The sequence below is a fragment of the Somniosus microcephalus genome, chromosome 3 (assembly GCF_052327205.1).
Source record: "Somniosus microcephalus isolate GS21.2 chromosome 3, FLI_Smic_1.0, whole genome shotgun sequence".
Taxonomy (NCBI): Eukaryota; Metazoa; Chordata; class Chondrichthyes; order Squaliformes; family Somniosidae; genus Somniosus; species Somniosus microcephalus.
Genome location: NC_140989.1, coordinates 28,568,524 through 28,596,381, shown reverse-complemented (window position 1 = coordinate 28,596,381; position 27,858 = coordinate 28,568,524). Strand labels below are relative to the sequence as shown.

The window sequence follows — 27,858 nt, the reverse complement described above, 5'->3', positions numbered from 1 at the left end:
TTAGGGATGGGCAATAAATGCTGGCCTTGCCAGCGATGCCCACATCCCATAATTTAAAAAAAAACTTTTTCCCAGTAAAGGGCGTCATACCAATTCCAACAAACAAAAATCAAGGTTATAGTTGTCTTGAATTCAGTTGCTAGTTGAAATACAATACACTCACTTATTGAGGCAGTCATAAATTTAGTTACCCATGCAGGTTTTTCCATTGGCACCTTAAAATAAACAAGTTATGCAGTCAGCTTGTTGACTACTCTAGCACCAGAAAATTAGCTGGTCAAAACCTTTGCCAGAAAGAACCATGACCCTATAAATGCAAATGCTGAGATTTGTTCATCTTCCTTCGGAGAATAGCTGCTTATGCTGTTAAGTGCACACAATCTAGCATAGGATATAGGAAGGGGGATGCAAAGAAACTATCACATTTCTTAAGGAAACATTTAGTCAAGTCATCTCCACAAATATTACACCTTGGTCGATCTTCCAATATTCAGAAAGCAAAGAGTTGGAATAAACGGGTCTTTTTCCGAGTGGCAGGCAGTGACTAGTGGGGTACCGCAGGGATCGATCCTTGGACCCCAGCTATTCACAATATATATTAATGATCTACACAAGGGAACTAGATGTAACATCTCCAAATTTGCAGATGACACAAAGCTGGATGGGCGTGTGTGCTGTGAGGAGGATGCCGAGAAACTCCAGGATGATTTGGACAGGTTGGGTGATTGGGCAGATGCAGTATAATGTGGATAAATGCGAGGTTATCCACTTTGGTGGCAAAAACAGGATTATCTGAATGGCAATAGATTGGGAGAAGGGGAAGTGCAACGAGACCTGGGTGTCCTTGTGTACCTGTCACTGAAGGTAAGCATGCAGGTGCAGCAGGCAGTTAAGAAGGCAAATGGTATGTTGGCCTTTGTAGCGAGAGGGTTGGAGTACAGGAACAAGGATGTCTTGCTGCAGTTGTACAGGGCCTTGGTGAGACCACATCTTGAGTGTTGTGTGCAGTTTTGGTCATCTTATCTGAGGAAGGATGTTCCTGCCATGGAAGGAGTTCAGCGAAGATTCACCAGGCTGATACCTGGGATGGCAGGAATGACGTATGAGGAGAGATTGGGTCAATTGGGCATAATTATACTCGCTGGAGTTTAGATGAATGAGAAGGGATCTCATTGAAACTTATAAAATTCTGACAGGACTGGACAGACTAGATGCAGGAAGGATGTTCCCGATGGTCGGGGAGTCCAGAACAAGGGGTCACAGTCTAAGGATAAGGGGTAAGCCATTTAGGACAGAAATGAGGAATTTCTTCACCGAGAGTGGTGAACCTGTGGAATTCTCTACCACAGAAGGCAGTAGAGGCCAATTCATTAAATATATTCAAGAAGGAGTTGGATATATTCCTTAAGGCTAAAGGGATCAAGGGATATGGGGAGAAAGCAGGGACAGGGTACTGAATTTGGATGATCAGCCATGATCGCATTGAATGGTGGAGCAGGCTCGAGGGGCCGAATGGCCTACTCCTGCTCCTATCTTCTATGTTTCTATTCAGTCAACCCATTTATGAACCTCTGGATCAACTGGATGAAACCAGAGAACTCTGCCTCTAGGAATGGCAATTAGGTTTGCGACTTGAACTTGGATTGTCTGAGTGGAACGCGCCAGGTTTTAATAAAAAACACACAAAACAAAGAGGGTGCAGCCACCAAGAGCCAGCAGACGTTCTATGTTGTGAACTGACTGACGTTGCGGTCAAGGCCTCCAGAATGAAAGTGTGTGTGTGCTATAATTCCTTCTTTCCTAGCCTTAAATTACAGTAATCAACTATTTAAGTGGCAGCATATGGGAAAAAAATCCAACGAATCCAGCAATTCCAGTTTGTGTAAGGATTACTCTGCTTGGTTAAAAAAACAAATTTTCCAGGTTTAAGGTGCACAGACTGGGCTGTGAAATTCTGTGTTATCTTTAAGAAAAGGAGTCACCACAAATCAAATGAGAATTTTTTTCATGAACTAGTAGGAATTTGGAATCAACTGTCTAAGTAGTTAATTACAGTAATTTAAAGCTAGGAAAGAAGTGATTGTAACACAAACCTTCATTATAAGACCTCTTGACAGAGACAACACTCTAAATATGACCCAGTCTCCAATTATATGGGTGGAGCTGGGCACATTTTTCTGTGCCTGCTGGGCAAAAAAAACCCAAAGATGTATTCCAGGTTAAAACTGCTGCGACTGGGTTGTGGAATGTTGTCGTATTCTGAAGAGATCACAGAACTTAAGAGTAAATCAGCTATTTCTTTTCTGCGTCATCAGGTTAAGGAACAACATAGAAACAGGTGGAAAGATGGGTGGTTTTTTATTTTTATTTTTATTGAGAGCGAGTTACAATGGCCATGCAACTATTCAGAATTGATGATTTAGCTTATCTAGGCTGACACTTCAGTGCAGTACTGAGAATGCTGCACTGTCCTTTAGGCGAGATGTTAAACTGAGGCCTTATCTGCCCTCTCAGGTAAACATAAAAGATCCCATGGAACTACTCGAAGTAGATCAGGGGAGTTCTTCCTGGTGTCCTAGTCAATATTCATTCCTCAACCAACATCACTAAAAAACAAATTATCTGGTGGGACCTTGCTGTGTACAATTTGACTGCCACATTTCCTACATTACAGCAGTGACTACACTTCAAAGAGTACTTAATTGGATGTAAAGCGCTTTGGGATGTCCCAAGGTTGTGAAAGGCACTATATAAACTTCTTAGTATCCAGAAGTCTTAATCAAATAGAGATTTTTTTAAATATACTATTTCACTTGCCAGGCTGGAAGCAAACTTGGTCAGTACTGGCATTTATTTATACATAAAAATATTTTACACTGATCACTATTACTGAAAATAGTATCAATACATCACAGTTCCAAGTTATAAAAATTAAACTCCAATAATGCTGGATTAATATCTTCAAATACAACTTTTAATTAAAACATTCTCAGTCACATTAGAGGTGTTCTGCAAACCTCTTGCTAGCTGTGGAATGACTACTACAGTAATTCTACTGCTAACATTGTTATTAATTAATAAAAAAAGTGCTACAATTTTTCTGCCGGGTCTGTCATTATGAATATATCCCAGCTCTAGAATTCTGCAGGTGTGGTCCCCAAGACTTAATGCCATGCTGGTCACTATGTGTGACCAGAATGACACAAATGCTGCCAGGACCATTCATTAAAAAACACTGTGGAAGAGAAGGCAATTAAATAAAAAGTTCTGTTCTTTTAAATTTACATCTTCTTGGCTACCCTGCTGAAGTAGTATTTCACAAAGTCTTCAACCAATGGTTTAAAAAGTAGGTATTCAGGCCGTGAAAAGTTTTTACTTTGGAAAAGCTCCTGTTTTGGCGTTTCTAGAACCAATGAACAACGTATCGAAGATTGATCCTTCACTGCATTTCAGATCTGTGACAAGTATCTTTCACTTTGCAATTTATTAAGGAAGATGTTTTCCATGAGCTTAGGGACATAGTCATATTTTTTATCTTCTTTGACAGCCTCAGTATGCCATCTCTTTGTTCTCTTGCTGTACTTGGCATGGTACCTAACGAGAGAGAAAAAAAGCAAGACATTAATTTCTTGCTTTTTAAATTTTACTCGAGCAGACATTTAAAAATACTAATTTTCTTGGTGATCCTTTGCAGTCAATCATACAAGCTATTGATAGGCTCAGAGTTCTACTACATCAGTCATAATGGTAATTCATGTTGCAAAATGGCCTTACTGAATATACACAATTTATTAACATACATGTATTTATGTAGCACCTTATGTCAAAACATCTCAATGCTCTTAAACACAATTACTTTTAAGTGCGGTGACTACTGTTATGCAGGTATATAAGCTTAGCTATTCTACAGCAACAATATTCCAGAACAATGAATGACTAGCTAATATTTATTTATATATCTATAGATATATCTATCTATCTATAGATATCTATCTCTATCTATAGATATATATATCTATATCTATATATAGATATATATATCTATCTATCGATCGATATAATAATAATAATAATAATATTATGCGGGGTCAGTTGAAGGAGGAATGTTCTTGGACACGGCGATGTCCCTATTCATCTCACAATAGTGCCATGGGATCTATAGCATCCACTTGAACAAGCTGACGATGCCTTGGTTTCACAACATCGCTTCCAAATGATTGGCACCTCTGACTATGTAGTACTCCTTCAGTATTGTATTGGCGTGTCAGCTTAGATTATAAACCTTGCAAGGGAGTTGGCGTACAAGAGTAAGGAAGTCTTGCTGCAATTATACAGGGCTTTGGTGACAGCACACCTGAAGTACTGTGTACAATTTTGGTCTCCTTAACCTAAGGAGACTTACCTCAGAGGGGGTGCAACAAAGATTGATTCCCGAGATGAGAGGGCTGTCCTATGAGGAGAGATTGAGTAGAATGGGCCTATATTCTCTGGGGTTTAGAAGAATGAGAGGGCTTGAGAGGGTAGATGCTGTTTCCTCTGGCTGGAGAGTCTAGAACTAGGGGCACAGTCTTAGGATAAAGGGTCGGCCATTTAGGACAGAGATAGGGAAACATTTCTTCACTCCAAGTACTTCTAACTGTTGTCATATTTGGTTTAAACAATATACACTACAACACAACAGAGATCAGCTGGAACTGAAATGGATTGCCAAGCCAAACACAATGATTTCTACCTTTCTGAACCCCATCCAAAGATGTCAATTACTATAAAATCATTAATACTTACATTGGAGTGCCATCTACATTCTTAGCTTGTGAACGATCCAAGTGATGGTTGTAATCAATAGCTGCAAGATAATTCCTTAATTTGTAACTCTGATAACTGATAAATAAACAAAAAAAAGTTATAATGTAGTTTAATTCTCAAGTATAGTAAACCTTGACTAAAATCACATTTGGGACGTTAGTAGACAGAATTATTTCAACATGCATAAACATCCAAAAGGGACTATTTCTGCTGTTTGATAAATGTTTTTTTAAATACATGCTTACGATTTTGCTACAAACAGCGGAAAGCTTTCCTCCAATCGGTAAAAGTAACAATTAATAATTTATCCCACCCTATTTGAGTAGATTCCTTCATCATCCCTTCAAAGTTAGCTTCTTTAAGTCTAAAACATCGTTATTGATCCTTTTTCCTGTTCAAGCCCAATAGTGAATTCAATTATAGTATGGTCACGATTACCAAAATGTTTTCTTATTACCGGATTGCTAAGTATTTTGGTAAAGAATCACTTGCTCCCTTATTGGCTCAAGACGCTTTACTTTATTTTGAAGCATTCAATAAACATATTCCATTTTCTACTTGTGCCACTACTTCTCTCTCAATCTATATATCCCAAGTTAGAATATCCCATTACTGTATTACACTTTTTTCCCCCCCCTTAGTCTTCACTGATCTGCATATGTGCACTTTCCCCTGTTAAGTAATCAGTCAAGTCTACAAAATACAGCCACTAATCATTTGCATTATTTTCTGTTCCCTATCTTTATCAGTGTTTCCACCTGCTAATTATATTCATTTAGATTCCTCATTTTCTACTAAAGCGTGGTGGTGGAGGATTGTCGAACACCATGGAGGAGGTCGAAGATAACATGAATTCATTAAGTATTCATGAACTCCTTATAATAATATTCCCAAATAATACATTTACGTTAATGTACAATTTAGATTCTACTTACTCATAGCTATGTCGTTTTGATGCATACATCAGTAAATAATTGTGAAAGGACTCCATATGACCGTTATGTCTGAAACAGTAAAATATTTGTATTCAAATACTATTTTGTGCAGAAAGTTATCATTCCAACAAACTGCTCAATTTTAAATGTAATTAATTTAATTGGTTTTATGCCTCCCTCCTTTGTAGTCACAAGGCTCACCAAGTGATTACTTTCATCTTTCAGCCCACCTCCAGAGTTGGAGGTAAAGAGAGATAAAGACGTACGTTATATAGCACCTTTCGCGACCTCAGGACGTCCCAAAGCACTTTACAGCTAATTAAGTATTTTTTGAATCACTGTTGTAATGTAGGAAACACGGCAGCTAATTTACACACAGCAAGCTCCCACAATGACCAGATAATTTCCCCCCCTCCCCAAAGTAATGTTGGTTGAGGGATTATTAGCCAGTACCAAATCTCTTCCAATAACAGCACTGCTAAGATTGTGAATTCCAACCTTGAGGAATAGAACTTAAGTGCACTCCCTTCCCACTATGGCCAACCTAAAATTATTTTAAATATAAAACTATTAGGAAGTTAGTTGAACCATTATCACTTAAAAACAAAAAAAAGTTCCTGCAGAGATTTGTGCCTCCACACAATGTCCCTATAGGAATACAGGAAACTCATTTAAACGGCACCTAAATATCTGGAATTCTCTATTAACCGGCAAAATTCACATCCCGAAAACAACACCTCAATAACCGGAAATGTTGCCGAGTCCGAGTCTCCCGCGGTGGCCGAGTTAGTCAGTGGGGGTAGTTCTCCAAACTGCCACTACTCGGCTTCTTGGCGCTGTCGGAGGTCTGAACACCTCAATAACAGGAGTCTGACTCTCCCGCGCTGCTGGTAGTCTCTAACACAACATTCTGTAGGCGAGTACCCAATTATACTGCACATTTCTTGGTTTTTTAATTTTTGTTTGTTAAAAATAGCCTTGGTAGATAACCCTCTCTGCCATCCGGAATTTTTAATCAACCGGCACCATCCCGGTCCCGTCGGTGCCGGATACCAAAGCGTTTCCTGTATAACACACTGTAACTAGAAGATCATGCGTTTTGGCATTTAGCACAAGCTTTAGCTCTGCCAATAGCAACAAGCAAAGCAGGTTATACTTACCTAAAGTACTTAAATCGACTTATGTTTCGAAGAAAATTTCTATCCAGGATAATCTGACGGAGGAACTTCAATGGAGGACTACTGTGTTGTATCCATGGCCTGCTGTGCTCTTCATCTTTTATTGATTCATGGTTACATGATGTCTCTCCTGCACTGTTGGGTATAATCCATTCATGCTCATTTACAACATGATGTAAAAGGCTGGCCCACCTTTCCTACATTGTAATGAAAAGGAAAACATAACTATAGTGACAACCAAATTTACATAAATCAATATTTGCTGCGAGAGGGCCAGTGGTCACTTTGTTGTATAAATTTAGATGGGAGCAAGTCGAGTCTCATATACATTTTCATGTTCTCTTTATACGTTCACGGCAGGTTTTGTCCTAGGCCAAATGGTATAGCTGCCAGGTGGCCTTAGTCAGGACCACACTGGTGCTGCACTCTGGACATTCAGACTGGTTTGGTGTGTTAATTGAGGCAGGAAAACAATATTCTGGAGGCATATTGTTGCTGCTGTGGATGGCACCATTTTGAATGCAATTCACTTTAAAACAAATAGTTGGAGAAAGAGGAGTTAAGAAACTGTTGTAAAACAATCCTACATTGAATTTGCTTTGATCTCCAGGCATATCAAAAGTCAAATTATGACCTTTAAGCCCTGGTGTGGGAACCTAAGGGAGGAAGAGAAGAAGGACGAGGGACATGATACAAAGCACCCTTGAGAACTGGAGGGAGGGGAGAAGATGGGGACAAGGAGAGTTTATACATTCCCTGCTTAATAAGCAGAATATATCCACAGAAGGTCTGGGAGTTTAATGTAAGAATTGTGCAATTTGATGTGCTTCTACTTATTACCATTTCAGCAACAAATCTAGTTACTCAATTTGGAGCCAAGATAAAGCAGAGGGTGGTGCTTTGCTACTTCCAGTCATTCAGGTCAACGACGAGTGAAACAATAAGATGTGAGGAAGCCAAGGTCACATGATCATTGCATGGCAAAATTCTGAGAATGCAGCTTATGGATAATGGGGAAAGCGAGGTTCGTGTGCAGGAAGCATAGCAAGAGAATGAAATACAAAAACTGGCCATGCGGTCGATAGTGAGGAAGCAAGCTGTATACTGCAGGAAGTGAGGAAGCAAGCTGTATACTGCAGGAAGATATCAATGGACTGGTCAGGTGGACAGAAAAGTGGCAAATGGAATTCAATCCGGAGAAATGAGAGGTAATGTATTTAGGGAGGGCTAACAAGGGAATACACAATAAACGGTAGGATACTGAAATGTAGAGGAACAAAGGGACCTTGGAGTGCATGTCCACAGATTACTGAAGGTAGCAGGACAGGTAGATAAGGTGGTTATGAAGGCATACGGGATATTTTCCTTCAATACAAGAGCATGGAACTGTATAACTGTATGCTTGAACTGTATAAAACACTAGTTAGGCCACAGCTAGAGTGCTGTGTACAGTTCTGGTCACCACCTTACAGGAAAGATGTGATTGCACTAGAGGGGGTACAGAGGAGATTTACGAGGATGTTGCCAGGAAAGATTGGATAGGCTTTCTTTGGAACAGAGGAGGCTGAGGGGAGACTTAATTCAGGTGTTTTAAATTATATGGGGCCGAGTTAGAGTAGATAGGAAGGACCTATTTCCCTTAGCAAAGAGGTCAATAACCAGGGGGCATAGATTTAAAGTAATTGATGGAAGGATTAGAAGGGGAGTGGAGGTGAACCTTTTTCCACCCAGAGGGCGGTGGGGGTCTGCAACTCGCTGCTTGAAAGGGTGGTAGAGGCAGAAACCCTCATCACATTTTAAATGTACTTGGATGTGCACTTGAAGTGCCGTAACCTACAAGACAAGACTACGGGCCAAGAGCTGGAAAGTGGGATTAGGCTGGATAGCTCTTTTTCGGCCGGCACAGACACGATGGGCCGAATGGCCTCCTTCTGTGCTGTAAATTTCTATGATTCTATGACAAGTGGTATGAAATACCCTAAACTTTCATCATAACCATGTAAACAAACATTAAATCACAGCGCCTGCAGACTACCAAGAGTGTTCAATGACAATTACAAACATAGCAAGCCCAACTAGCCTACTTGTTTATCATCATGTGAGGATCCATAGTGTCAGAGAACATTTGTCTATATTTACCCAGCAACAAAATGATAATATATTGTTTAAAAAATACTTTTGAGATATGAACAAAATGGCCAAGGAAAGCATAATTCTTTCAAAGGGACTTCTGCCATGTAGGCAGTTTGACTACACCCATGAAAACATGTTACACATATGCGCACACAAACAGCCCCTCTCCCCAGAAAAAAAGCCAAGAAGGACTGTGTTTAATTACTACAAAGGTTGCAGCAACTTTCAACAATTTGGCCGATAAGGTGAGAGATGAACACCTTCTAGACAAAAGAATGCTACACATCATATCCAAGAGACTTATGATTTGTGCGCTTATACGGAGTGGAGTTGACTGCTTTAACCCTATATAGTGTGAGTAAAGTAAAAGCGTTAGGTGGCAACTCAGTTGGGACCAAGTCAGAGAAACAATATCGAGAAATGGAGATGGAGAGATTTGACAGTTCTTGTCTGTCGTCTAACAAACAGCTCATCTTTCACACTTGCACCTTCAATTTATAAATGATGAATTTCTCTTTTTAAAGAGCGAGAAATAGATTGTGTGTTTTTAGAGCAGACTTGTGATCTTTCTTGCTCTAAAAAGAACTGTGCATTACAGAACCTGGAAATATTTCTCTGGAGTTTCTCCATCATTTAGAATTAGAAACTTCTTCACAGTTGCACATTAGTCTGTTCAGCAGGGCAGTGATGTTTACAACAGAACTCAGTCAACTATATCAAACTGTTACAATAAGTGGATATAGCCAAGCTTCAACAATTTCCATGGTATAGTCAGAAACAGACATACAGGAAACTTTGGTTTATCCAGAGGTTAACTGTCCGGAATGCTCGAGCCACCGGCAAAAATCAGGAGTCGGTTCAGTAAGTTTTTTTTCTTTTCGTTGCTTTTTTTCCCCACCAGTCAGGCTCTGCAAGGTCTAGCTAAAGCTGTTTCTTAGCTACAGAGGCGCTTGCAAGCTACGGCCGACTGTTTAGAAGCTGTTGCTAAGCAACAGGGTTTGTTGCTAGATACGGAGCTCAAAAGCTTCCATATGTTTTAACATTAGCGCTGGTTTGTCCGGCAGTTTTGATGGGACGGCAACAGCTCGGTCCAGTCGGTGCCGGATAGCACAAAGTTTCCTGTATATCCTATCCTGCAGTTAAAAAGATTTGTACACAGTCTTGTGCTACAAAGCAATCAGGAAACATAAATTATCTTTTCCCATATTGATTGATACACAACTAAAATGCAAGAGATTTAGCAAAAATTACCGCCAACAGCACTTCATTGCCATTGCAATTCTTTGCACAACACCAGAAGTGATTTCGGATTGGTTCAGACCACGCCATTAGAACTTCATTCCCTTTTTTCTGAGCTGCCTGAAAAAAAAAACCCGCAAATGCCAGGTGATCCTAAAGCAATGCAAAAGGGTAGCACATATTAAAATACAAAATAATGTGTTTTAGACAATTATAAATGTGGAACACAAGTTCATTAAGTGGGCACTGGAAAGAAAAATTAATAAAATTTTGCAAGGTCTCTCCCATTAACTAATTTTCCACACCTAATTAGGTTCCTGTTGCACCACCTGACATACAGACTACAACCTGCTCTCAGGCTTCTGTATAAGACACTAAGAGTACACCTTCTCGCCCCCACAGGCAGGAACTTGCTGTGTGGTAAACTGCAGCTATGAGCTTGTATCTAAATATTCTGTAGCACAGCAAAAGTTCACACATTTGCTGCTTCACTGTAGTAAAAACAATCTAGACGGCATATTGTCCACACTATCCTTATGTGTAGAAGATAAGATTGAAACTAGTTCAGAATGGTGCATGAAAATCTCATCTTTCTGTCACCTGGAAGGATCCTATGCAAAAGGAATTTGGAGAAGATATGCCTCACCCTGAAGTATGCATGAATTCTTTTTCCTCCCCCACACCCCCCTGCCACTTAACACCTAAATTTTAAGGGGAAAAAAAAGCTTGATATCTACCTCCACATCAAGGTATTCTTAATCATTACCTGAGAATAGCTTTCCACATTCAAAAAAAAGTGTAATTGAATAAATGATGTACGAGAACAAAAAACATTTAAAGGCATTTAGAACTTGACATAGAACATTAAATCAATAACAAAGTACAAACATGTACCTTCAGCACCTTTTTCTGAATGCTTTTTCCACCATGCCAGATGTCATGTGAGTGGAAGATGGCTGAATACTTTTCTTTTTCTATAGAGTACATGCAAACACAACATGGATAAAAATCAGTCAAAAATCACTAGCCACAAACATATTTTAAAGTAATTGTTACAAAATGCTGGCTTGATTACACAACAGTATTTTTCGTTAACATAAATATTTGGCAGTCTATGTTTCATTAATTATATAGGATTTACAAAACATGTTATGTACTTACTCATTAACATGTCAATTTGTGGGTTACGGTTTGTAGTCACTTCAATTATATTCAATTTTGTTCTTAAGCAGTCGAGTGAGCGCTGAAATCCTAATTTCTCTGCATTGGGACTCTTGCCACTAACTTCACTCATGTCCACAACGTCAATATTCAGAATGTGTTTTCTTGTGTGATGACTGAATGTGTACGTACTGTATTGAGCAGAATGGCCTGCAGAATCCTGTCGGCCATCACCACACACGATAACACTTTCACCGTCACACTTCCTGAACAGTTTTTCCTGCATGGATTTCCAGTGCTGCACTATTGCTGGAGCTGCATACAGTCGCTGGACCTTATAAAACTCACTGGACGAGATGCAGCCCAACCCCATGAATTTGAATAGGAGAGCAATCTTACGATAATTGTTGCCAGATATCAAAATTGAAGCAGCCAGCTGTAGATTAGAGGAAATGCAACCCTTGAAGCATGGAACTGTACAAAATCTGCCTCCTAGATGGTGATTTGGACAAATCCAGTAAGCCACAAGGGCAGTTCCCATCATACGGCAATGGTAGGTAAATCTTTTGGTACATCCTTTTGACTTGCAGTCGTTTCCATGGATCACTTTCAGAAGATCCATTATGGTGTCAATATCAGCAATACATTTTTTCTTGTTAAGTACTTCTGTTCCTGGTACCACAGAATCCTCAATCTTGATGCCTTCTTCGTTATTTTCTTCTGTCACAGTATCACTGAGGTCTGCACAGAAGACTTCATCCTCTGCTGCGATATTGCTGCCAAGAAAATATATTGAATGAAGAACAAAAGTAATGACATCTTTATTAGAGGAGTCACTTTTAAGTTATCAGGCTGCCATCATGTTTTACAGAATTAAAAGACTTAAGCAAAAGCAAAATACTGCAGTTGCTAGAAATCTGAAATAAAACAAAGAACTGCTTAAGACTTAAGCAATTTTGGCAAAAAATCCTCACAATGTTGTTTAAGCTGTCAAAATGTCAAGGTGCAAATGTAAAGTAAAATTATAAAGAGGCAACATGATTATTTCATAGGAAAGATCTTGAAGGGGGCATGTGCTTTGCAACAGAGTGAGGAGATCAAAATGAATAATGTTAAGAGGACAGATCATAGTTTGGTCATCGTTTACAGTGCAACAACTCCAAATTCATTCCAGCATGAAACCAACCCAAGATGACTTTGATTTTTAAGTCAATTTGGCATGAAAAACAGAATTTGCATAATTAACCAAACAAATATAGGCTCTGTGAATATGCCAAGTTAATTCCTGCATTAAATGAAGCATGGGCCACAAGAAAGCTATCAGACATTGCACCCCAAAGTGACAGAACACAAATTTACCCCCACACATATGCCTGATGCTGGCTGTACCTTCAAGGGGGGGGGGGGGGGGGATGTGCTAAGCAAATGTCAATTGAGAATAATGAAAAAGATGATTAAAACACAAAATTGCTTTAGGTTCCCAACACAAATTATATACCAGATGACTCAAACAGCAGAAGCAGAAGTCTGGAGGGTAGGACACCAAGCGGACCCCAGAAACCTTACAAATACCAAAGAAAGAAAGACAAGATGGAAAAAGAGTGAAAACAGAAAATAAGGTGAAAATAAAAAATAGAATTGAAGAAAAAGTCAATCAAAAAACAGAATGGAAAGCTGGAGGGATTGGGAAGAGTAAAATAAAATAAGGAATTTATTTTTAAGAAAGGTCTTTGCAAGTAAGGAACTAACCCATTTTGAACCTGCTCCTAAATATTTGCCATTGTGGCTGCTGTCATTACATAAAATGTAACCATATAGGTCAATAAATCATCTACTTTAGTAGGATACCTCATAGTTTCATCTTCAAAATCAGCCTCTTCTCCTGCCACAGATGTCCTTGATGAAGACGCTTCACTGTCACTATCCTCGGTCACCATTAGTGTTTCATTGGTTTTACACCTCCAAAAAAAAAAGCAACAGATAATGCTAACATCATAAAAAAGTAAGTTTCAAGTCTTCTGCTGCCAGACAGAACATAGTTTTCTCAATAGTTTATATAGAACTCAACAGATTCATTCATTCATTCATTCATTCATTTTCAAAGGATCTCCAGCAAAAATCTACGTAAAGCCTAGTGTATTCAGCCTACAGATATGTGCAGAATTGCTGGATAATCTTGAGGCTGAAATTGCTGTGGATTTGAATTAATAACGAGTCACACTATATAAAAAAAGCCATGAAGCAAAGTTCTGACTTTTTCTTTGTTGACCTCTGGAATAGAATCTATTTTACATACTTTTGCCAGTGAAGATGTCTCCATAATGATAAAGTACAGCAAGAGGTTTCATGCAAGTTGAAACACTTACATGTGCATTTGTATTTTCTGTACTGGTGTGGTATCAGCAGTTGCCTGGTGTTTGGAAGGAGTACTCATCACTGCAGACATAACTGAAAGAGACAAATCATGCATTACTGTATGTAAACCATGCACAAATCAATCAGTCTATGTATAAACTAATGAAAAATGTTGCAGTGTCATATCATGTGTTAACAGTTGTTTAAGTCTTATACATACATCATAATTATGCAATAGTTACTAAGGATGTGTGTTCATAAGCATTTTGGTGTAAAGTTGAAACCTAGACCAATCACCAATGTGGTTAATACAGTAACTCAAATTGCTGTTTATCATCATTTTAAGCAATACTGTTAAATAGCCCACCACAGACATGATTCTTCCTCATTCTTTAAATGCAGTTCAACGCCACGTACAAACAGGAAATTTCAGACATCCTAAGGAGATACGAGGAAAGAAACACTAAAGGCACTGTCCTTTCAAGAGCTTTTCCATACTTGTATAATGTGCTCTATTCCTGTATGGAGCAACATGGAGAACTGCACTAGTTATTGTCCAGGAGATATTTGAGAATTAAATATGGTCATGCAGTATTGCATCCAAAAGAGAACAGTGGAACAGGAAAGATAGGAGATTACTAGAATGAGAAAGACAACACTTATGGTAGGTAATCTAACATTGTTCATTCAATGCCACACAAACAGAAAGATACCAAAGCATTGCAGAACCTGGATATGGAATACCGAGGGCCTAAATGTGTAGCTTAGTTTGAACCACTTATTCAGTGCAAATTAAGGCAAAAATTTGAAATGAAAATATTTGAGTTGTTCCAGCAGCTGTCCCACAGTGTTGAGCAAAACCCTCCACTTGTGGGGCCACAAACTTGGAACAGCAGGGGCCGAATCGACTAACTTTACCTTGGTGATTCCTGGTTAGCCAAGGAAGAACATCATTTGCTAACCTATGCTTAGTGATGGGTTTACCTAACATACAGCTGTATACTTTATCGGTACCGTTTTCCTGGGTTTGGGTAGCTCCAAATCAGCTTCCAGGCCGGCCCGAAATTGCAATCCCATTTATGAATGAAGTTGCTCTGGGACGCAGGCGGCTCCTTCCCGTCAGTGACATCACTGGAGGCAAGGAGACCTGAAATGGCATGGTAAGAAATTGGGAGTTTAAAAAAAGACAATAAATAAGGAATGCTTTTTTTAATAAATATTTTTACATAACATTGAGGGAATTCTTTGAATGCAGAGTACACCACCCCCCACCCTCGACTTTCCTTTCAAGAAGAAGGACAATGAAAGACTTTAAATTATAACGACGACCAAGTCTAGGCCAGGACTTTATAGGTAGGTGCATAGGCAAGGCAATGGAACAATTTAAATACAACACATTCTCAGTAACACACCAGGGTTTTGCAATGCAATGTTAGTTTGAAAATGGCTGTGGTAACAAGTATTTCAAATGTGGCAGTGGTTCGGATATTAATTAAATTGCTCGTTCAAGACCCCCGATTTTGACACTTGAAAAATGAAGTTTCATCACTGCGACTTTTAGATTCAGTGATTCTTGGGAGATCCATCCACAGGCACCAGAGACAGACTTATCTCCATTTGGAAAAGCTGGGTTATAAATGGTTCTAGTATTAGCACAAGAAACTTTTAAACTACAGGAAACTTTCGATTAACCGGCCCCTAAATAACCGGAACGCTCTATCCACCGGCAAAATTCAGGAGTCGGTTCAGGTAACTTTTTTTACTTTTAGTTACTTTTTTAAAATTGATTTGTTGCCGTGCAAGGGTGTAGCTGAAGCTGTTGCTAAGCTACAGAGATGCTTGCAACTTGTGCCGATTGTTTTGAAGCTGTTGCAACAGGGGTTGTTGCTTTATACAGAACTCTGAGCTCCGTATCTTTTACTATAGCGTTCGGTTATCCGGAATTGTTGATGAACTGGCAACACGTCGGTCCCATCCGTGCCGGATACCAGAAAGTTTCCGGTACTGGAGATTCAAACCTCGAAGCTCTGCCCGTCAAATTTCCCCTGGTCTCACTCACCTGTCTCGGCATCTGGAAATCATTCCGTCGCTGATTCACCCAATCATCTTTAATCAGACTTCGGACTTTAAATCTAGATTTTCTTAACGTGTTGTTTCCCCTCTGCTCCGTGCTCTCAAATTAGCATGTAGCCACGTCTGCGTAACCTTGTTGCCCAGTGTCCATTCGTGCGCACATTTTGGCTGCCGCTCTGGACCCAAGCCCATCATTTCTATTTCCTCTCCTTTTTGCCTCCCACCCCCAACCCCACCCTGATATCATGCCTCCTTTCTTTTCTCCACCCTTCACAAACCCCAATTCTTCAGTACTCATCATCTTGCCCATTCTCCTACTGCCATCCCAGATTTGACTCCCTCTTAAATAATGCTACAACTACCCTCTGTGCCTCCCTTGGCATCCTCCAAAAGGCTCAGAGGCACTCGTTGCTGCCTCCTAACAAGTAGCAACCCCAATTGCCCCATCCTATTCTTTCCCCACAATGTTCCCTCTAATTATTTGGGGGCCATGGGGCCCCTTTAAGGGGCTGCGCGGCCCATTCAAAAATCCACACATGCACGGTTTTTGCATTTAAAAGCCAGTGAGCCACCTGCGCGGGAGGTTCAGACAGCTGCGCAACTTAAAGGGAACATTGCTCCCCACCCCATGCACTTGCTGCAGGCTAATCCTGCCAACCATCTTCTGGCTCCTCCCTGCTCTGCCCCTTTGGACTGTCAGTAAATTGGGTATCATCGCCACTCTCCGCATTTCCCTTCAAAATGCATGTTCACTTGTAAATAAGGGCCTTGCCATCAGTGAGCTTATTGTGGACGATCACAGTGACATCATGGCCTTGACGAAGACATGGTTGAGGGGTGATGACACCTTTCCCCTCAATGAAGCTTCCCCGCCTGGCTATGCTTTCCACCATTTGCCCCACCCTAACTGCTGTGGTGGTGGTGTAGCCCTTACAACTAAATCACATCTTGGTCTGTCTCCCTACTCTTCTGGCAACTTCTCCTCCTTTGAGCATCTTACCTTGTTCTACCCCTCACGTCTCTTTTAAAATCATTGTTCTATATCACCCAAGTATCACACCAACTTTTCACATATCTTCTCTGTTTTCCTCCCTTTGCACCATGTGACTTCTCATCCTTGGTGATTTCAGCCTCCACCTCAACTCTTCTTGTTCTCGAGTTCATTGCCCATCTTTCTCCCTTAATCTCTCCCTCCAGATAAACTCTCCTAGCCATATACATGGCCACCTGCTCGATCTTGTCATCTCACGTGGCCTCGCTACTCCCACCGTAACTATCGCGGAAAAAAGGTAATCATTGATCATTTCCTTATATTGCTCGCTACCCATATTCCCCTTCCCAGCTCCACTTCTTTCTGTGTCCACCCCTGAAAAAGCACTCCCTCCATTCCCTTACCACTGCACTTTCAAATCCCCAACTATCCAGCCTTTGGCCTACAATTCTTCATCACATTTCTGCAGCTACTGATTTGCTAAAATCACACCTTCTCCCCCACCTTTAACACCCTTGTCCCCACTAAAACCATTACACTCTCTCACCCTAGTCATTCCCCCAGTATACCCCTCATCTTCACTCCCTTAAATCCAAGGGACACAGACTGGAACGTCTTTGCGGACAACTGGTTTAACCATCCGCCACCAGATATGGCTGGATCATATAAAGCATTATCGGGTCCTACTCGCTATCACTAAAACTGCCCACGATTCTAAGATCATCCAGGAAGGCAAAGTTAACACCCAGCGTCTCCTCTTCACCACAAAGCGTCTTCTCAAACCACCCTCCCCTGCCTCCTCCTCCTCCCTCATCAACAATAAATGCAAGGATCTCATGGACTTTTTTTCTTAAGATAGAGAACATCCTTTCAATTGCCTCTGCTACTTTCCACCCTTCCCCTTGCCTAACTTCCTCGGTTTCCTCCTTGCCCCAACCCTGAATTTGCATATTTCAAGTTTCTCTCCAGTCTCCCCTCGTGCCCTTTAATAGCTCATCTTTTCAAAGAGGCCAATCTCCTACTCTCTCGACTCAATTCCGACTAAACTGTCGACCACCCAACTTCCCTTCCTGGCTCCCATATTAGCTGATATTGTTAATGGATCTCTCTCTCTCCTCAGGTTCTGGTCCCGCTCTCCTTCAAATCTGTTGTCATCACCCCTCTCCTCAAAAAAACAACCATGGACTCCCCTCCATCCTTGCAAACTATTGCCCCATCTCCAACCTCCCTTTCTTCTCCAAAGTCCTTGAACATGTTGTCATCTCCCAAATCTGTGCCCATCTTTCCTGAAACTCCTTGTTTGACTCCCTCCAAATCAGGTTTCCGCCCTCGCCACAGTACCAAAACAGCTCTTAGCAAGATCACAAATGACATCCTAATTGACCTGTCTGCAGCCTTTGACACGTCTGACCACAAAATTCTGCTCGAACACCTCTCCACCGTCATCCAGCTGGACAGGACTCCACTCGTCGGGAGTGCATTCCTATCTTTCCAGCCGTAGCCATAGAATCAGCTGCACTGTCCCCCAAGGATCTATCCTGGGCCCCTTCCTAATTCTCATCTATATGCTGCCCCTGGGTGACATCATCCAACGACACGTGAGTTTTCACATGTACACTGATGATACCCAGCTCTACCTCTCCGTCTCTCGAATCCTCCACTGTCTCTATACTGTCAGACTGCGTGTTCGACATCCACTGGATGAGCAGAAATTTCCTACATTGGCTCCCAGTTAAGCAACACCTCAATTTTAAAAGTCTCATCCTTGTTTTCAAATCCCTCCATGGCTTCACCCCTCCCTATCTCTAATCCCCTATAATCCCGAGATCTCTGCGCTCCGCCAATTCTGGACTCTTGAACATCCCCAATTTTAATCACTCCACCATTGGCGGCCGTGCCTTCAGCTGCCTAGATCCTAAGTTCTGGAATTCCCTTCCTAAACTTCTCCATCTCACTTTCCTCCTTTAAGATGCTCCTTAAAACCTACCTCTTTGGCCAGGCTTTTGGTTATCTGCCCTAACATCTCCGTACCCTGTATATGGCTGTGTCAATTTTTTTTAATATAACGCTCCTGTGAAGCGCCCTGGGACACTTTACATTAAAGGCGCTATATAAATGTAAGTTATTACTGTAATAGCATACGATTTATTTTAAATACCCAATTCTAATGATTCAATTAGTCTCCAAAATTCAAATATACCCACTCTCCCTATTCTGTTTAACTACAGCAGCAATTACTAAAACTCACTGCTAATTGTCAAAAGTCCCAAATCAGGATTCAAACTTGGATACAATCAACAGACCTGATAACAAGCAAGATTTTTCTTTTTTTTTTTTTTTTAAAATAAATCCCCATTGCACACATTTACATGCAACAAGTTTATTTCACACACCATCACAGTATGATCTATAGATAGGGAAAGAAAACATACATGGAGTCCACCTGGCAGCCATGTTGGTTTGGGAAGTTATCCTAGTTTCTGAAGTTCCTTCAGGGCTGCATGCCAACCAAAAGAAACGATTAAACAACCAAGCAGTTATTAATATTAATACTAATAAACAGTCAAACATGTATATAGGGGCTGGTTTTAGGAATGACCATATTCAGCAACAGGCCCGCAACTTCCCACATGGCTCCCCATCTTTAATACTCATCCATGAAATTGGCTCGATGGTATCAACATGCAGCAGAGGAAGAAAAATTCTGAAAAGTAGATTTGCATATCCCAATACAATCACGTTGCTAAAAACTCTAGTGTCATGTTTGTATTGGGAATAGGCTCCCCTTTCCACATTTTAAATATAAAAGCTGGGAATCATCTCTCCTACCCAATACAATGGAGTGAAGTAGCTTTATATTGCTGTAGGGATGATAATTCACAACCCTTTAAAACTAAGTCATTCCTTGCCACAGTTTTGATATAAAAGTACTATATAAATGCAAGTATTATTTATTGTAAAATCAATGAATCAAAATCCTATGCTCAATTTGTGTATCCAGTGTTTTAATGGCTTTAAATTCTCACCCCTCCCATCTTTGCCATAGCAAAAACCTGATTACATTACAGCAAACCAGACATCCAGCCATGCTGATGTATTAGATACGTCATGCTAAATTGTATTCAACATTTTCCAAATCATCAAAAATTTTGGGTGACTTTTAAGTAGCAAACTCATTATTAAACAAAGACTCTTGCTTAGGACATCCCTATTCCCATACAAGAGTCCTAAATCTACACCTGGTCAGGGACTGGTTTCATGTGAACATGAATAGTAACCATTAAACTAATTTCCCTGTCCATAGCATCACAAAGACCCCCAATTTCCACCTCTAACGCTGCCTGCCACCACCCTATTTTGGTCAATTTGCTGCTGAAATCCTCATCCTTGCCTTTGTCACCTCCAGACTTGACTATGCCAATGCTCTTCTGGGCAGCCTCCAATTCTCCACCCTCTGAACTTCATATCCAAAATTTTGCTGCCCATATTCTAGCCCATATCAACTCCTGCTCTTCCATCACCCTTGTCCTCGCGGACCTACATTGGCTCCTGGTTCCCAAATGCCTCAAACTTAAAATTGTTATTCTCATGTTTAAATCCCTTCATGGCCTCACCTCTCCAGGCTTTAAACCAACAAGGTTATTCAGAGTTTCAGACTGCATACATAGAAGTACTTTGGGGCAGTTGTTAGCCTAATCTAGGAAAGATGGGTTGAGTAGGAGTAGGTAGGGAGACAGTTATGGCCATTCCTAGCCATGGCTTTTTAAGAAGGTCAGTCATCAGGCCACAATGCCCCAGACCAGGTAGTTGCACTCTACTTTGTTTCACTGGCAAGTTGAACCATGACATCAGATTCAGGCTGCACTCATACTTTAATTGCACTTTTGATGCAGAACAAAACTGCTTTGCTACCATTAACTATGTAACTATGTAACAACTTTCATGTCCTTAGGATTTCCCAAAGTGTTTCATAGCCAATGAGTTACTTTTTAACTCATCGCAGCAAGTTCCCATAGTCAGCAATGGGATGAATGACTAGTTAATAACAGTTATATAGTGTGAATGCACGTTTCAGAAAACAGATAACATTCCTGTAACAACTTAATTCTTTCTTTGTCTTGGCTAATACTTATCCCTCAATCAACATCCCCCCAAAAATGTATGTCATTATCACATTGCCATTTATGAGAGCTTGCTGTGCACAAATTGGCTGGTGTTTCTTACATTACAATATAGTGACTACACTTCAAAAACGACTTCATTGGCTATAAAGCACTTTGGGATGTCCTGAGAAGGAGTTATATAAATGCAAGTCTTTTTTTTAAATAGGGAGAGCACGTGATTTGGCAACCCATGAACAGTGCGCAAGCTGCTGTGCCCATGTAACACCATGGGACATTTTATTACATTAAAGATGCTCTATAAATGCAAGTTGTTGTTGTCCCCGCACCTTCAAGGGAGAAATCAACATCACTAAAAACAGATTATCTGGTCATTATCACATTGCTGTTCGTGGGATCTAGCTGTGCTCAATTGGCTGCCGTGTTTCCTACATTACAACATTGGCTGCAAAGCACTTTGGGACGTCCAGTGGTCGTGAGAGGCGCTATATAAATGCAAGTCTTTCTTTTCTAAAGCCAAGTCTGATCGAGAACAGATCACTGCCAAGTATGAGCGGTACATGTGGAGTTTGCTTACTTACTGCAGGCTGCGCGCATCGCCAGCAGCAGAAGTGGCCGGGTCCAGGTGCGGGCCCCCGTCTCCCCCTTGCCCGCTTTCTCTCACCGCCCGCGGGTCCCGGGCCGCGGGGGGGAACTCCCGCCCGCCGACAAAAGTTGGGCGCTCGACGCTCAAGCTGGCCGCCCCGCAGCTGCAGCTGTGGTAAACGTTCATGAGCAGGTTGGCCAGCTCGGCGTGGCTGAAGCGCAGCAGCAGGCGCAGCTGGTCCCAGCGGCCGAACGCCTGGCCCAGGTACACCTTGCTCCGGTTGGTGTGGCGGGTGTGCTCCAAGCGCCGCTTCTTCCTGGTGTCCGGCGACAGCGTCGGCCTGCCGCGGCCTCTGCGTTTGCTCACTTCCGTCTCCTCTTCCTCCTCTTGTCGAGCGCTGGCCGAATGAGCAATCGCGAAGGTGCTGGTGATGAAGTGAGAGCCGGACTCGGCTTCAAGCCCCGCGGGGACGCTCTGGGTCAGTGGCCGCTCTCCTTCAGCCGCCGCCATTTTGCTTTCCCTCAGACTGACCATCGGGCTCGAGCGAGGCCGACGTCGAACGTCGAACGTCTCCGCCCCCTTCTTGATTACGTCATCTAACGTCACCTCCCCTTCTCGATTACGTCATCACACAACCGGAATGGCAGTGGCTGGTGGTAACCATGGAAACGTAAACCCATGCGGCGGTCTCTTTTATAACAAAAAAATTTAAATAACACCCGAGTGAGCTTGCAGGAACTGGATGGTGATCCGTTCACATCCCTTCCGAGCTAGAAGAGGGACCTCGACTTTAAATGCATAATATGTTTTTACAACGAGGACAACTGTGGCCATAAGAGCAGGTCAGAGGCTGGGTATTTTGCTGCGAATGTCTCCCCTCCTGACTCCCCAAAGCCTTTCCACCATCCACAAGGCACAAGTAAGGAATGTGATGGAATACTCTCCACTTGCCTGGATGAGTGCAGCTCCAACAACACTCAAGAAGCTTGACACCGTCCAGGACAAAGCAGCCCGCTTGATCGGCACCCCATCCAGCACCTTAAACACTCACTCACTCCACCACTGGTGCACCGTGGCTGCAGTGTGTGATGTGCCTCAATTATTCCGAGACTCGAAGTTAGCAGAACAAAAGTAAGGCTTTTATTAACTCAGAACATAACACGTAAAATAGAGAGATGTCTACCTTCAGGAGGCTGATGCCCGACTGAAGTTAGATTACAAAGGAGCCAGGTATGGGCGGAGCCCTGCACACAACCAGTTCCAGCACATTCCAATACATAATACATGAGGACTGGGGGAAGGGAAAAGACACAGAAAGCAGGCAGTTACAAGACACAGAAAACAGGCAGTGATGAATGGAATATATTTCATCACATTGTGTACCATTTACAAGATGCACTGCAGCAACTCGCCAAGGATTCTTCGGCAGCACCTCCCAAACCCACGACCTCTTCCATCTAGAAGGAGAAGGGCAGCAGGCGAATGGGAACACCACCACCTCCAAATTCCCCTCCAAGTCACACACATAGAATCATAGAAATTTACAGCACAGGAAGAGGCCATTCGGCCCATCTTGTCCGTGCCGGCCGACAAAGAGCTATCCAGCCTAATCCCACTTTCCAGCTCTTGCTCCGTAGCTTCAAGTGCACATCCAAGTACTTTTTAAGTGTGATGACACCATCTTGACTTGGGAATATATCGACCGTTCAAATTTTTTGTCTTATAACACTCCTGTGAAGCGCTTTGGGATGTTTTACTACATTAAAGGCGCTATATAAATACAAGTTGTTGTTCCTTCATCATGGCTGGATCAAAATCCTGGAACTCCCTCCCTAACTGCACTGTGGGTCGTTCGTCCCAATTGCCTGCCTCTCTTCCGCAACCACCTTCGCGCCCGGGTGGCCCTGGCGTTGGAGCACGCGGTGTCCACCGACACGCTCGAGGCCTTCCGAGACAGGTGGGCGCTGCGGGGACTGGAGTGCATCATCTCCCCGGCCGATGTAATTTTAATTTAAGTTGTTAAGCCTTATTTAACGATTCCTTAAGTTGCAGCTAAGTGGTACACCAAAAGAGAGGGACTGGAGTGCTTCATCAACCCCAAGTAACCAAATTTTAATTTAATTTGTTACGGTTCATTTGTTGTATTTTTTGTTAAATTACAGTTTTAGTTGATCGCACCAAAACAGCAACAGCTCTGTGGGAGTACCTTCAACGCGCGGACTGCAGCGGTTCAAGAAGGCGGCTCCCCAACACCTTCTCAAGAGCAACTACAGGATGGGCAATAAATGCTGGCCTTTTTTTCAGTCAAACATATTTATGGTAGTACTTGTTGCAACTCATCAATTACATAATAAATCCATTACATTCATTAGCCACAATAAAACAAAGCCTTAAAAACAGCTTTAGGGTTAACAGTATAAATGCAGTGGTAAATTTTACAGACAAATCAACAATATTAACAGTACAGGTACCCATAGTGAAAAACAATTTTACGCCAGTCCTATTGGCAATCTAGTGACTCTTCATTTTTGCTTGGTATTACCTGTTGTCCTTTTTTTTATTTTAACATTCAAATAGAACAGTACTTATACAACTCATCATTTACATAGTAAATCCATTACATTCATTGACCACAATAAAAAGGATAAAGCCTCAAAAAACAGCTTTATGGTCAACAATATAAATACAATAATAATTTTTTACAGGTAATGTTTACAGTACAAACTGCCCCTATTTAATGAACCAAGAAAAGAAAGAACCCGTTTACAATAAATGCTGGCCTTGCCCGGCGCCACCCACATCCCAGGAACGAATAAAACAAAAAGTGGGAGGCGGCTGTGTTTCGGCGGGACGTTTGAGAGTGGGGCTCCTTCCCGCGGAAGTGGTCCGCACGGCGGTTGGTGTCGGGTTGTTGTGACGGTGAAGATGGAGCCGCTGTTGATCGCCGACTTGCTGCTGCGCTTCGGCCTCGGGCACGGCCCGCCTTGGGGCTCCACCTTGCGGGAGTTGTGCCGCTGGTGCTGGGAGGCCGAGGGTCCGCTCAACGCCGATCGGATGGAGATTCTGCGGCTCTTCATCGAGAGGCTCGGCCCGGGACCGGGGTGGGTGGAGGAGACAGCGACCCACCCCGGCTCTGGCTCGGAGCGGGAGGAACTCCACCGCACCTTGCGGGAGGTGGCGGTGGGCCGCTGCCTGCCGCTGTTGTGCAGGCTGCGCTCGGAAGAGGCGGGCGGCCGCCGGCTGGTGCACTCGGCGTGCGCCCTGCTTGCCGCCTGCTGTCGGCAGGCCCCGCCAACCCTGCTGCCAGAGGTGGCCGCCTCTTCCCTGCGCCACCTCCGGAGCTACGCCGAGCAGCGGAGCCGAGCGGGCCCGGCCGGGAGCTGCGAGCCGCCGGCTCCGGAGTACGCGGACGTTCACGTCGCCGTCGAGGTGCTGGCGAAGGTGGTGGCGCCGCTGCTGGCGGAGCGGTGCGCGGGGACCGGGGAGCTGGTGTCGGTCGCACTGACGGCTGTCAAGGTGGGAGAGGACAGCGTGGCGGCTAGGATGGTCAGCGGGGTAATCCCGGCTCTTCTGGATCCGGCCGGTTCCGAGCAAAAGTCCGCCACCGTCGAGGATATCTGGGATCGGGTGAAAAGCTGGGGCAACGTCTCCAGAGTCCTGCTGCTTTTGAGCTCGCTTTCTCATCACCTGCTTCTCGGCACCGGAGGCCGGTCACCTCCCGACACCCTGGACCTGCGAACTTGCTCCGAGTTTTGGAAAGTGGTGCAGACGGGACTGGTGCAGACGGATAACACGTCGCGCAAGAGAGCGATGTACCTGCTGAAGAGAGCTGTGGATGTTTCGAATACATTGAAAACGGAAATCTGCTCGGAGTACCAGGCTGAATCTGGTAAGCTGAAGACTTAGAGTCATAGAGTTTTACAGCACAGAAAGAGGCCCTTCGGCCCATCGTGTCCGCGCCGCCCATCCACCCCTGTCCTGTCTAATCCCATTTTCCAGCATTTGGTCCATAGCCTTGTATGCAATGGCATTTCAAGTGCTCATCCAAATGCTTCTTGAATGTTGTGAGGGTTCCTGCCTCTACCACCCTTTCAGGCAGTGAGTTCCAGATTCCAACCACCCTCTGGGTGAAAAAGTTCCTCCTCAAATCCCCTCTAAATCTCCTGCCCCTTACCCTGAATCTATGCCCCCTTGTTATTGACCCCCCTACTAAGGGGAAAAGTTCCTCTTTATCTACCCTATCTATGCCCCTCATCATTTTGTACACCTCAATCAGGTCCCCCCTCAGCCTTCTTTGCTCTAAGGAAAACAACCCCAGCCTGTTTAGTCTTTCTTCATAGCTGAGGCGCTCCATCCCAGGTAACATCCTGGTGAATCTTCTCTGCACCCTCTCCAAAGCAATCACATCCTTCCTATAGTGAGGTGACCAGAACTGCACACAGTACTCCAGCTGTGGCCTCACCAGCGTTTTGTACAGCTCCATCATAACCTCCCTGCTCTTATATTCTATGCCTCGGCTAATGAAGGCAAGTATCCCATATGCCTTTTTAACCACCTTATCTACCTGTTCCGCTGCCTTCAGAGATCTATGTACATGTACACCAAGGTCCCTCTGACCCTCTGTACTTCCTAGGGTCCTACCACTCATTGTGTATTCCCTTGCCTTATTTGTCCGTCCAAAATGCATCACCTCGCACTTTTCAGGGTTAAATTCCATTTGCCACTTTTCCGCCCATCTGACCAACCCGTTTATATCGTCCTGTAGCCTGAGGCTTTCCTCCTCGCAATTTACCACCCCACCAATTTTCGTGTCATCTGCGAACTTACTGATCATACCTTTTACATTCTCATCCAAATCATTTATGTAGATCACAAACAACAAGGGACCCAGCACCGATCCCTGAGGTACCCCACTGGACACAGGCTTCCAGTCACAAAAGCATCCTTCGACCATCACCCTCTGCCTCCTGCCACTCAGCCAGTTTAGGATCCAACGCGCCAAGGCACCCTGGATCCCATGGGCTCTTACCTTCTTGACCAGTCTCCTATGCGGGACTTTGTCAAAAGCTTTACTGAAGTCCATGTAAACCACATCCACAGCATTTCCCTCATCCACCCCACTAGTCACCCCCTCGAAAAATTCAATCAGATTTGTCAGACATGATTTACCCTTGACAAAGCCATGCTGACTATCCCCGATTAATCCTTGCCTCTCCAAGTGGAGATTAATTTTGTCCCTCAGAATTTTTTCCAATAATTTCCCTACCACAGATGTTAGGCTCACTGGCCTGTAATTCCCTGGTTTATCCCTGCTACCCTTCTTGTATAGTGGTACTACATTAGCTGTTCTCCAGTCCTCTGGTACATCCCCTGTGGCCAGAGAGGTTCTGAAAATTTGTGTCAGAGCCCCTGCAATCTCCTCCTTTGCCTCCCACAGCAGCCTGGGATACATCTCGTCCGGGCCTGGGGATTTATCCACTTTTTGGCCTGCTAAAACTGCTAGCACCTCCTCCCTCTCGATGCTAATATGTTCAAGTATGTCACAGTCCCCTTGCCCGATTTCTATGTCTGCATCGTCTCTCTCCATAGTGAACACAGATGCAAAAAATTCATTTAAAACCCCGCCTACATCATCTGGCTCTACACACAGATTGCCACTTTGGTCCCTAATGGGCCCTACCCTTTCCCTGGTTATCCTCTTGCCCTTAATATACTTATAAAACATCTTAGGATTTTCCTTTATTTTGCTCGCCAGTGTTATTTCATGGCCCCTCCTCGCCCTCCTAATTTCTTTTTTAAGTATGCCCCTGCACTTTTTATACTCCTCTAGGGCTTCTTCCGTCTTTAGTCTTTTAATCTTCGCACTAGTTATCGATGTAAATGATTTCTTCCTACACAAAAGATTACTGATCAAGATAAAAAATCACAGGATTGGGGGTAATATACTGGCATGGGTGGAAGATTGGCTATCTAACAGAAAACAGAGAGTTGGGATAAATGGTTCGTTCTCGGGCTGGCAATCATTAACTAGTGGTGTTCCGCAGGGGTCCGTGCTGGGACCCCAACTCTTTACAATCTATGTTAACGATTTGGAGGAAGGGACCGAGTGCAACATATCGAAGTTTGCCGACGATACAAAGATGGGAGGGAAAGCAGTGAGTGAGGAGGACATAAACCTGCAAAAGGACATAGACAGGCTAAGTGAGTGGGCAGAGATTTGGCAGATGCAATATAATGTTGGAAAGTGTGAGGTTATGCACTTTGGCAGAAAAAATCAAAG

General features: G+C 42.9%; 2 protein-coding genes across 4 annotated transcripts in view; one reads left to right on the top strand and one right to left on the bottom strand.

The window, feature by feature from the left end:
• Positions 1 to 2,341: 2,341 nt before the first annotated feature.
• LOC147120933 (uncharacterized) lies at positions 2,342 to 22,175 on the bottom strand. The gene is given in 12 exon segments (XM_085979771.1): positions 2,342 to 3,475; positions 3,477 to 3,594; positions 4,786 to 4,881; positions 5,742 to 5,810; positions 6,902 to 7,116; positions 10,304 to 10,411; positions 11,186 to 11,265; positions 11,453 to 12,228; positions 13,301 to 13,411; positions 13,819 to 13,900; positions 19,304 to 19,368; positions 21,574 to 22,175. Coding segments are annotated over 12 exon segments (2,295 nt in total). The 5' UTR covers positions 22,113 to 22,175; the 3' UTR covers positions 2,342 to 3,439.
• Positions 22,176 to 23,888: 1,713 nt separating this feature from the next.
• Positions 23,889 to 27,858, top strand: part of tarbp1 (TAR (HIV-1) RNA binding protein 1) — a 260,477-nt gene continuing 256,507 nt past the window's right edge. Inside the window, exon 1 of one of the 3 annotated variants that reach the window (XM_085979770.1) lies at positions 23,889 to 25,467. In XM_085979770.1, coding sequence (XP_085835896.1) covers positions 24,351 to 25,467 — 1,117 coding nt within the window. In that variant the 5' untranslated portion in view covers positions 23,889 to 24,350. The remainder of the gene's footprint in view (positions 25,468 to 27,858) is intronic. The other 2 variants (XM_085979769.1, XM_085979767.1) reach the window with 2 other exon arrangements.